At 34.9% G+C, this 12,026-nt stretch overlaps 1 protein-coding gene across 1 annotated transcript in view; it reads right to left on the reverse strand.

The window, feature by feature from the left end:
* Positions 1–12,026, reverse strand: part of FYTTD1 (forty-two-three domain containing 1) — a 32,434-nt gene that overhangs the window by 2,748 nt on the left and 17,660 nt on the right. Inside the window, exons 4-8 of the mRNA XM_030859238.3 lie at positions 10,094–10,206; positions 8,246–8,342; positions 7,761–7,822; positions 6,167–6,241; positions 957–1,083 (exon numbers count right to left, since the gene is read on the reverse strand). Coding sequence (XP_030715098.1) covers positions 957–1,083; positions 6,167–6,241; positions 7,761–7,822; positions 8,246–8,342; positions 10,094–10,206 — 474 coding nt within the window. The remainder of the gene's footprint in view (positions 1–956; positions 1,084–6,166; positions 6,242–7,760; positions 7,823–8,245; positions 8,343–10,093; positions 10,207–12,026) is intronic.

The raw sequence follows: 12,026 nt of genomic DNA on the forward strand, positions 1-12,026 counted from the left end.
ATAGAAGGGAACTTCCTCAATCTGATAAAAACAACCTACTGCTAACATCATGCTTAATGGTGAAAAACTTAATGCTTTCTCCTCAAGCCTGGGAACAAGGCAAGCAAACATGCTCTCAACACAGAACTGAAGGTCTTAGCCATTATAATAAAGAAGAAAAAGAAAAGGTTTAAAGACTGGAAAGAAACTCTAAAATCCTAAGTAATCTATAAAATTACTAAAAGTAGTAAGTGAATTTTAGCAAGATTACGAGATACAAGGTTAATACAAAAACTGTCAAAACCATGGTGAGATATACCACTTCACCTGCATCTGAATGTCTAAAATCAAATGATAGATAATAACAAATGTTGGCAAGGACATGGAAATATTTAGAACCCTCTTACATGCTGGTAGGAATGGTTCTGCAGCTACTTCTCCAGAAAACAATCTGGTACTTCCTCAAAGGTTAAACACAGAATTACAATATGAACTAGCAATCCACTCTTAGGTATTTACCAAGGAGAAATAAAAACATATACTCATATACAAACACACAAATGTATGTGAATGTACAGGTTTTTGTGTGAGCATATGTACATGAATGTTCAGAGGAGCATTATTCACAATAGACAAAGAATGGAAACAATCCAAATGTCCATCAACTGATAAATAAATAAAACACAGTATATCCATATGGTGGAATGTTATTCAGCAATAAAAAAAAAAACACAACTGATATTCATTATGGATAAACCATGAAAAAAGCCCATCACAAAAGTTCACATATTATATGATCCCATTCACATGAAATGTCTGAAATAGGCAAATCTAGAGACAGAAAACAGATAGACCAGTGGTTTCCTGGGGTTGAGGAGCATTAGGATATCCTATTTAATTCATTATACAACATTTGTTTTGTTAATTAAAATGTTTTCAGTGAACAGCCCAGAGAAATACAGGGAAAAAAAATTTACCTGTTTTCCAACACTATTTATGTCAAATTGAAGGGGGACACCTTTAGGAACTTTCTTTACATCAGATTGCTCCCGTTTTGTCAAGAATGAGGGCACAGCAGTACGAGTTAATCGTGGTTTCTGAGTTCTACCAGAAAAAAATTAAAAAGAGACCAGTTTAACAATCAAAAGAAGAAAAATAAATCATTTGGTACATAAGACATCTTGACTTGTACACATGTTCAAATGTATGAAGGCTATTTTATTTACATTCTCAAAAGAAAAAAAAAAACCAAAAACCTGGTTCTTTTTATTTTTTAAAGTATAGTTATTTACAATATTGTGTTAGTTTCAGGTATAGAGCATAGTGATTCAGTATTTGCAGATTATATTCCATTATAGGTTGTTACAAGATAATGGGTATAATTCCCTGTGCTACATAGTAAATCCTCATTGCTTATCTATTTTATATATAGTAATTTGTACATTAATCCCAAACACCTAATTTTTTCCTTCTCCCTTCTCTCTCCCCTTTTGAGTCTGTTTCTGCATTGTATATACATTCATTTGTATTATTTTTTTATAATAGATTCCACATATAAATGATATCATATAGTATTTGTCTTTCTCTGACTTATTTCACTAAGCATAACATTCTCTAGGTCCATCCAGGTTGCTGCATAACAGCATTTCATTCTTTTTTATGGCTAATATTCCATTGTATACATATATACATACATACATACATGTATGTAGATATATATACATACATACATATATATATATATATATACACACCACATCTTCTTTATCCATTCATGTCTTGACTACTGTAAATAGTGCTGTTATGAACATTGGGATGCACATATCTTTTTGATTTAGTGTTTTCGTTTTTTCCAGCTATCTACCCAGGATTGGAACTGCTGGATATGGTAGTTCTATTTTTAGTTTTTTTTTTTTAATTTACTTTATTTTTGGCTACATCGGGTCTTAGTTGCAACATGTGGGATCTTCACTGCGGCACATGGGATCTTTTGTTGCAGTGTGTGGGCTTCTCTCTCTAGTTGTGGTGCGTGGGCTCCAGAGTGGGTGAGCTTTCTAGTTGCGGCATGTGGGCTCTCTAGTTGTGGCTCACGTGCTCAGCAGTTGCACTGTGCTCGGGCTTAGTTGCCCCACAGCATGTGGGATCTTAGTTCCCTGACCAGGGATCGAACCCACGTCCCCTGCATTGGAAGGCAGATTCTTAACCACTGGCCCACGGGGGAAGTCCCTATTTTTAGTTTTTAAGAAACCTCTATACTGTTTTCCACAGTGGATGCACCAATTTACATTCTCACCAACAATATCCCAACCGTTTCCTTTTCTCCACATCCTTCCCGACATTTGTTATTTGTAGACTTTTTGATGACAGCCATTCTGACAGGTGAAGTGATACCTCACTGTAGTTCTGATTTGCATCTAACAATTAGCACTGCTGAGCATCTTTTCATGTGCCTGCTAGCCATCTGTATACCTTCTTTAGAAAAATGTCTACTCAGGTCTTCTGCCCACCTTTTGACTGGATTGTTTGTTTTCTTGGTATTGAGTTGTATGAACTGTTTGTATATTTTGAATATTAACCTGTTGTCAGTCACATCATTTGCAAATATTTTCTTGCATTCTGTAGGTTGTCTTTTGATTTTGTTGATGGTTTCCTTTGCTGTGCAAAAGCTTTTAAGTTAAACTAGGTCCCATTTGTTTATTTTTGTTCTTATTTATTTAGGCTTGGAAGACTGATCCAAGAAAATACTGCGATGATTTATGTCAGGGTGTTTTCCCTTTTTTCTCTTCTAGGAGTTTTATTGTTTCATGTCTTAAATTTAGGTCTTTAGACCATTATGTGTGTTTTTTTTTAAACATCTTTATTAGAGTATAATTGCTTTACAATGGTGTGTTAGTTTCTGCGTTATAACAAAGTGAATCAGCTATGCATATACATATATCCCCTTATGTCCTCCATCTTGCGTCTCCCTCCCAGCCTCCCTATCCCACCCCTCTAGGTGGACACAAAGCACAGAGCTGATCTCCCTGTGCTATGTGGTTGCTTCCCACTAGCCATCTATTTTACATTTGGTAGTATATATATATCAATGCCACTCTCTCACTTCATCCCAGCTTACCCTTGCCCCTCCCCATGTTCTCCAGTCCATTCTCTAGGTCTGCATCTTTATTCCTGCCCTGCCCCTAGGTTCTTCAGAACCACTTTTTTTTTTTTAAGATTCCATATATATGTGTTAGCATACGGTATTTGTTTTTCTCTTTCTGACTTACTTCACTCTGTATGACAGTCTCTAGGTCCAACCACCTCACTACAAATAACTCAATTTCGTTTCTTTTTATGGCTGAGTAATATTCCATTGTATGTATGTGCCACATCTTCTTTATCCATTCACCTGTCGATGGACATTTAGGTGGCTTCCATGTCCTGGCTATTGTAAATAGAGCTGCAATGAACATTGTGGCACATGACTCTTTTGGAATTATGGTTTTCTCAGGGTATATGCCCAGTAGTGGGATTGCTGGGTCGTATGGTAGTTCTATTTTTAGTTTTTTAAGGAACCTCCATACTGTTCTCCATAGTGGCTGTAACAATTTACATTCCCACCAATAGTGCAAGAGGGTTTCCTTTTCTCCACACCCTCTCCAGCATTTATTGTTTGTAGATTTTTTGATGATGGTCATTCTAACTGGTGTGAGGTGATACCTCATTGTAGTTTTGATTTGCATTTCTCTAATGATTAGTGATCTTGAGCATCCTTTCATGTGTTTGTTGGCAACCTGTATATCTTCTTTGGAGAAATGTCTGTTTAGGTCTTCTAGCCATTTTTGGATTGGGCTGTTTTTTTCATATTGAGCTGCATGAGCTGCTTGTATATTTTGGACATTAATCCTTTGTCAGTTGCTTCGTTTGCAAATACTTTCTCCCATTCTGAGGGTTGTCCTTCGGTCTTGTTTATGGTTTCATTTGCTGTGCAAAAGCTTTTAAGTTTAATTAGGTCCCATCTGTTTACTTTTGTTCTTATTTCTTTTGGCTTGGGAGACTGATCCAAGAAAATACTGCTGTGATTTATGTCAGGGTGTTTCCCCTTTTTTCTCTTCTAGGATTTTTATTGTTTCATGTCTTACATTTAGGTCTTTAGACCATTATGAGTTTATTTTTGTATATGGTGTGAGGGAATGTTCTAATTTCATTGTTTTACATGTGGCTGTCCAGTTTTCCCAGCACCACTTGTTGAAAAGACTGTCTTTTCTCCATTGCACATTCTTACCTCCTTTCTCATAGATTAATGGACCATAGGTACATGGCTTTTATTTCTCTATTCTGATCCATTGATCTATGTGTCCTTTTTTGTGCCAGTATCATGCTGTTTTGACTATTGTAGTATAGTCTGAAGTCTGGTAGGGTCGTACCTCCAACTTTGTTCTTTTTTCCTCAGCAGGTGCTTTGGTAATTTGGGGTCTTTCGGGGTTCCATATAAATTTTAAGATTGTTTGTTTTAGTTCTGTGAAAAATGTCCTGGGTATTTTGATAGGGATTGCATTAAACCTGTAGATTGCTTTTGGTAATATGGTCATTTTAACAATATTAATTCTTCCAATCCAAGAGCATGGGATTATCTTTCCATTTCTTTGAATAATCTTCAATTTCCTTCATCAACGTTTTATAGTTTTCAGCATATAGGTCCTTCACCTCCTTGGTTAAGTTTATTCCTAGGTATTTTTTAAATGTAATTTTAAATGGGATTTTTTTTTCTTTAACTTTCTCTTTCTGCTTTTCATTATAGTGTATAGAAACACAACAGATTTCTGAATATTGATCTTGTATCCCGCAACCTTGCTGAATTCAAAAAAATACTTGGTTCTTGACTGACTAATCTAGAGACTAAAATTTATAAATCGCTCACAGAATACCTCTGTAAGTAGAACTACAAACTTTTCAACAATTTGGAAGGATTGGCGATTTCCAAGTCTTGATCTTCTACTAAAATAAAGCAACCTCTAAAATCGTAGAGAATCATCCTAGGTTTTCATTTCAATCATTAAAATGGCTAGATAGTTAAAAACAAAACTCCATAAACCTAGAAAGTTGAAAAAAAATTTTATTATTTTATTTTATTTTTACAATATGTTCATCACATCTCACAGAACTGATTTCATAACCTACTAATGGGTCACACACATAATGTGAAAAATATCAACAAAGAGATATTTTCCTCTGCTGTGTTAGAAGCCTGAGTACGTCTGCAAGAATTTCCAAGAAACTAGCCAATCTGCTAGACTACTGGCTGATACAGGACTTTAAATTTTAAGTATAGAGCTTAGATTTTCATTCCTGATACTTTTTGATGTGAAAAATTTAAGAGTGCCAGTTATGGTCTGGTCTATGGCTAGGTCAACTATCAGGCTGAATTTGATGATATGGTTTTAGAACTTTCTTGAAATGCATCCTTGACCTCCGGCCCTGTGCTTTAAGTCTCACATCTTGCCTGTCAAATCGGGGTTCAGTTCACCCCCCATCCCTAGGCAACATCACTTCCGGCTTCAACCTAGAAAGTTTATAATGCAATACATATAATGGAATGGTTAACTAAATTAAGGTCATCTAGATAAAAGAATACATTATGAAGCCTTTAAAAAGAAGGTAGATCTGTATGTAATGAAAAGTAAAGAAGTCCAAAGCATACTGGGGGGAGGGGGAGAAGGGAGCAAGTATGCATGGTATTATCTCATTTATGATTATACACAAGAAATAGATGTACATAGTATGTTATATGGGCACCAATTTTTAAATAAATATATGAAATTGTTAAAAGTGGTTACTTTGGGGCTGTAGAACCAGGAATCAGGGAGCTTTTACTTTTAACTTTTTTTGCTATTTTTGATTTTTTTGTTTGTTGTTTTGGGGGGCCATGCTGTGCAGCTTGAGGGATCTTAGTTCTCCACCTGACCAAGGATTGAACCTGGGCCTCAGCAGTGAAAGCGCCTGCCGAGCCCTAACCTCTGGACCACTAGGGAATCCCCTACCTTTAATTTTATATTATACTATTTCCACTTTATACCACAAGTATTACTTTTTACCCTTGTCTCAGTTTATCCTAACATAACCATCATACTCTGAAGAAAAGTCAAATATTTCTCTATTATCTTATATAGAGAAGTTATAATTTTTGCAAAATCTAAAAAAGACTTACACTGGGCACTGCACTGCTCCTGGATTATCAATGGATACAGTCAAAATTCCTCCATTTGTGGTGGAAGTCCGCCACCTAGTTTCAAAAAACCAAAAATTTCATTAAAATGACAGTTTATGAATCCTATAGTGTATTCCACATTAAAACATACATTTTAAAGTAGCCATTACTTTTTCTTAGTTTTTTAGGATATACAGACACCTGGGCCCCACCATGATATAATTAATCAGCATCCTGGGTGTAAGAACTAGACACCTGAATTTATTAAATATTTTTCAGTGTAACAAATATATGCACATAAAAAAATCAAATAATACAGAAAGGCTTCTAATAAGAAACAACAGTCCTTTACCCCACTATTCTCCCTTTCTGTTCCCCAGAGGCAGCACTTTTAACCTTTCCTGTTTTTCCTGCTTGCTAGTTAGTTACTTCCAGTTCACTAAACAAAATGCATATGTAATACTATCTTGCTATGGTAAGGATTCAGCTCATTACACTATCCTCTAGTTTCTCTTCCTACCTCTAAACGTTTTGATGGCTATATCACTATTTTACTTCCATTGTAACTTTAAATATACTAAAATCTCTTTTTTTAGTAGTGTCTCTTGACATTATCCCCTACCCACTTTGTATAAACGGACAGTAGCATCTCTAATTCCTTCCCTCCAGCTCTTCACCCATTTTGTACCTCTCACTTTTTATCAGCTTTACTTTTATATTTATGTTGGTCAAAATCTGACATTTATATCACACTGTTACCAAATTAAGTATTTTGTGCTTTCTTCTACAGATTGATTCTTAAAGTTCAAAACAAATAAGCTGCATTTACATTATTACAATTATGTAAATACTGTTTATTGCAGAAGCAAATATGTCATGATCATTATTTCCTTTCTTTTGGTTTCCAATGCCTGACTCCTGTGCAAAAGAATATTGCCAGCGTCAAGTTCAAATAGTTGCCTTTCTGACACGCCAATTGCTCAAAATCATGACCATTATAGATGGCATCATATCTGGACAATGATCATGTTTTATATGCTCTGTTTTCACAGAAGTAGCCATAATTTTAAATGATTTAATTTTAAAACCTGATCATATTGATGGAGTGTTACAACTCACACTTGGGGAGTGCAATTCTAACAGACAAAAATACATTCTTGAAAAAAACCTTCACGGGGTAAGGAGGAAAAAACAATATGTGAAAAGAAAACATCCTATTGTTTTTAAAAATCTATAAATTTTCTAAAAGCGCTACTGGATTTTATTCTATTTATTCCCTGAATTGGTTCATTTGTATGAAAGTAGTTATAAAAAAATAAAGAGCTGTTTCATTAAAAAGGAATAAACAGGCAAGAAAAAAATTAAAATACAGAGTAATGTATTTGGTGCTAAAACTTACAACACTGACATGTGAAAATGAAAAAGGTTTTTGGGGAAAAACCAAAAACAACATAGGATTTATTTATTTCGGGCTCAATGGTTAATTCACTTTGGGTCTCATTTAATTTCTTTTCGACTGGGGTACAAAGTAATTTGGGTCACTACTATTCTGGGAGTTTTGAAATGACATCTTGAAAAACAAATTGAAACTTACTGACGAGTTCTCTTTGCTACTACATCGTCTAGCAGTTGTTCTGAGTTCAACTGGGCCTGAACCTGAAGGGAAAAAAAAAGCAGTAGATCCCATAGAAAGCAGAGGATCCCATAGAAAGCAGAGGATTTGAATCCAAAGAGCTACCCTGCTCTGTAACTTTATAACCCAGTGTGGTGTGTGAATGCAGGAGAAGGGCATGTGCCTATTCTAACAACACCTCTTTGTTCAGGTTCCTGTATCAGAACAAGTAGTAAAAAGTTTATTCCTAAATAACATGTTAAATTCTTATAAGACACTGCCACTGAGGACAACAAAAGAGAAAATAGAAACAAAAAAAGGAATTAATCTAATGTCATGTTCTCCATATTCTAAACCCAAACCCTACCTCAATCATGGGCCATGTCTATGATTGAGGATTACTAAAGGTGGATGTTCAGGATCCTTTGTTTGGGTAAAAAGAAAACACTACCAAGGGTTTTTTATACCTTCAGGCCTCTCCTGAAAAGAAAAGTTGCCTGACGAGTGTCTTTCTGATGACTTAATTTATTTCCACTCCTGGTAAAATTGGCTGGAATGTTATTTCTGCAACAAAAACACGTACACCATGAATAGTGTGGGCCACTTAACAACTTTCAAACATCTTGAAAAGATAAACAAAAATATTTAAATTCATAGGATGAAAATCTGAGGTACGCTAAACACAAAGACTCTGAATTATACCCTTGTTTACATGAAGCTATTGAGATCTGATTTACAAATACCTCCCTCTGTAGCAGACTACATAACAATGTGGTTAATTCTGACCTAATTTTTCTTACAAATATTCAACTGTCTAATATTCTGACATGTAAGGTCTCTTCTGAAGACACTGAAATAACATTTTTAATGCTACTTTCTAAATTTGGTAAAAGACATAAATGTACAGATTTATGAACAGGATTAGTACAAAGAAAAGCACACCTAGGCACATCATGGTCAAACCGCTGAAAACAAAAAATGAAGAGAAAATCTTGAAATATAACATCTTTTCCAATTTTCTCTCCTTCACTCAGAAACCTTCATATATTAATATAAATCACAAGAAACTTACACTATTCCACTGTTTGCTCTCTCCTGCTTAGAACATTGTAATCTTAATTATATGTTTGACTTGACTTTCACCAATTCCTTTCTAGTTTCTATAGAAAGTTGGTAAAACATGAGAAAACAAATTTTCATTTCTGTCTACTTATTTATTTTTATAAATAAATGTTTAACAGGTCACCTAATCTTACCTCCAAACTTATAGAAGCTCAAATGCAAAATTTCCCTGCCAGCCCAATTAACATGGGCTCATTAATGGTTCATGTAATTGACAAGCTCTTATTTGAGAAGTTTCCCTTTTCCAAAAAAGTACTCCGAAATGATTCCCAAAAGAAAAAGAGATGACAGTTGAATAAAGCTGCAATTGTAGCCATTCCACTTATACAAAAGCTTCATTTCAGGGTTTTTTGCTTTGAATTATCTTCTATAAAAGATGAATAAAAGGCATTTGAAACTGAAATAATAAGAAAACTTTGCAGCCTGTCAACTACTTTATCCTTACAGAGAACAGAATACCATAACGATAGGCCACAATTTTTAAGTTTTGTTATACTTTTTTTTTTTAAATTTATTTATTTGGTTGTGCCAGGTCTTAGTTGGGCAGGTGGGCTCCTTAGTTGCAGCAGGCGGGCTCCTTAGTTGTGGCATGCAAACTCTGAGTTGCAGCATGCATATGGGATCTAGTTCCCTGACCAGGGATCAAACCCGGGTCCCATGCATTGAGAGCGTGGAGTCTTAACCACTAAGCCACCAGGGAAGCCCTGTTATATCTTTTTTAAATTAATAGAAAAATAATTTCAGCTTACGAAGCATTCATGCAAAATTCTTTCAGGTTTGCTTTTCCCACAAATAACATACACTGCTTTATTAAGAGCCACTGAGACTATATAACAAATTCAGCTTTCAGAATTCTCAATTTTGAATAATTCTGGAAGAGGTGTTTTTACCAAAACGATCACCTTTTGCAATTTTACTCTATATGTCAAGAAAGAGAAAGACACAGAGTTATGCTTTTTTAAAACGTTTATAATCAGTTAAATTCATCAATAACACTGGTTCCAAGAGATAATGAAGCTATTACTGAATACTTCCATATTGGATTTTCAAACAGACATCCCAAATATCTGTCTTGAAAATGACTAGATACCTACAAACATCACTACAAATTCATTTCTTTGAACTCTCAGGGCAAGAAGTCCATCTTTATTTATGATGTATAACATAACACTGTCTTATATTTGAGTACTTACTTTCTATTTAACTGGTTAGGTCTCTTGAGAGCTGCAACTGGTTTTCTCTGTACTTCATTTTGTCTCAGAAGGTTTGCCTTCCTTTTTAACGCTGGAAAATATCGCTCTATATTCTTTCAGAAAGCAAGAAACTATGTTAATTAGATTGCTTTTTGCTCTATACCGTACTATAATAAACATTTCTGAGGCAGAATGGACAGGGACTGACCACTGCTTAGATGTACAGGTTGTGCTAAAACAACTTGAATATTTCCTGTCTAAGTGACGAAAAAGATAACTACATTACACTTAAAATACTTGCAACAAAAGAAGAATTCAAGCAGAAGAATGAATTTTTTTCTATTTTGGTTATGTTCAGTTTGAGGTATTCTGAGGGATGCACAGGTGATGAGGAAACATGGCTCTGGAACTCAAGAGAAGAACCCTCTAAAGAGCCAGAAATGTAAATTAGGGAATCTTTTATATAAATATGATTTTGATATCAAGTGAAGAGATAAGAGAGCCAAGATCCAAAACAAATGTGTGAGAAGGAAAAAGGGAGGTTGTGATAGCAAAGAAGTCTGAGTAGAAAAACAAGAATTAAGAAAACTCAATGTCATAGAAAATAAGCACAGGAAATGTCCACTTTTTCTCCCTCTACATATATAAATTCAGTCCATCATTAAAGCCTAATTCAGGTTTCCATATTTCCCATGAAGTCTTTTCTAAAGTCTCTGACAATATGGACTATATCTTTTATTTAATCTAGATTCTCTTATATTTTGAGAATCTGACAAGGGATTAATCTCCAAAATATACAAACAGCTCATGTAGCTCAATATCAAAAAAATAACCCAATCAATAACTGGGGGGAAGATCTAAATAGACATTCTCCAAAGAAGACATACAGATGGCCAAAAAGCACATGAAAAGATGCTCAACATCGCAAATTATTAGAGAAATGCAAATCAAAACTACAATGAGGTATCACCTCACACCAGTCAGAATCGCCATCATCAAAAAATCTACAAACAATAAATGCTGGAGCAGGTGTGGAGAAAAGGGAACCCTCCTGCACTGTTCGTGGGAATGTAAATTGATACAGCCACTATGGAGAACAGTATGGAGATTCCTTAAAAAACAAAAAATAAAACTACCATACGACCCAGCAATCCCACTACTGGGTATATAACGTGAGAAAACCATAATTCAAAAAGAGTCATGTACCACAATGTTCACTGCAGCTCTATTTACAATAGCCAGGACATGGAAGCAACGTAAATGTCCACTGACAGAGGAATGGATAAAGAAGATGTGGTATATATATACAATAGAATATTACTCAGCCATAAAAAGGAACAAAATAGTGCCATTTGCAGAGACATGGGTAGACCCAGAGACTGTCATACAGAGTGAAGTGAATCAGAAAAAGAAAAACAAACATCGTATAATATCCCTTATATGTGGAATCTAGAAGAATGGTACAGATGAACTTATCAGCAAAGCAGAAATAGAGTCCAGATGTAGAGAACAAACTTATGGTTACCAAGGAGGGGAAGGGGGGAATGGGACAAATTGGGAGATTGGGATTGACATATATACACCACTAAGTATAAAATAGATAACTAATGAGAACCTACTGTTTAGCACAGGGGACCTCTACTCAATGATCTGTGGTGACCTAAATGGGAAGGAAATCTAAAAAACAGTGGAGATATGTATACCTGTAACTGATTCACTTTACTGTACAGCAGAAACTAACACAACGTTGTAATGCAACTATACTCCAATAAAAGTTAAAAAAAAAAGAATATGAGAAGTATCACATAAATATTGATTGACTAAAACCCACAAAAATTACGATAGTCTTCATTTTCATGAATGTTTGGAAAAGAAGTAAATGGAGGAATAAAGAATATTAAGAGTACAGAAGAAATGCTATGAAATCAAACTA

The sequence above is a fragment of the Globicephala melas genome, chromosome 4 (assembly GCF_963455315.2).
Source record: "Globicephala melas chromosome 4, mGloMel1.2, whole genome shotgun sequence".
Lineage (NCBI taxonomy): Eukaryota > Metazoa > Chordata > Mammalia > Artiodactyla > Delphinidae > Globicephala > Globicephala melas.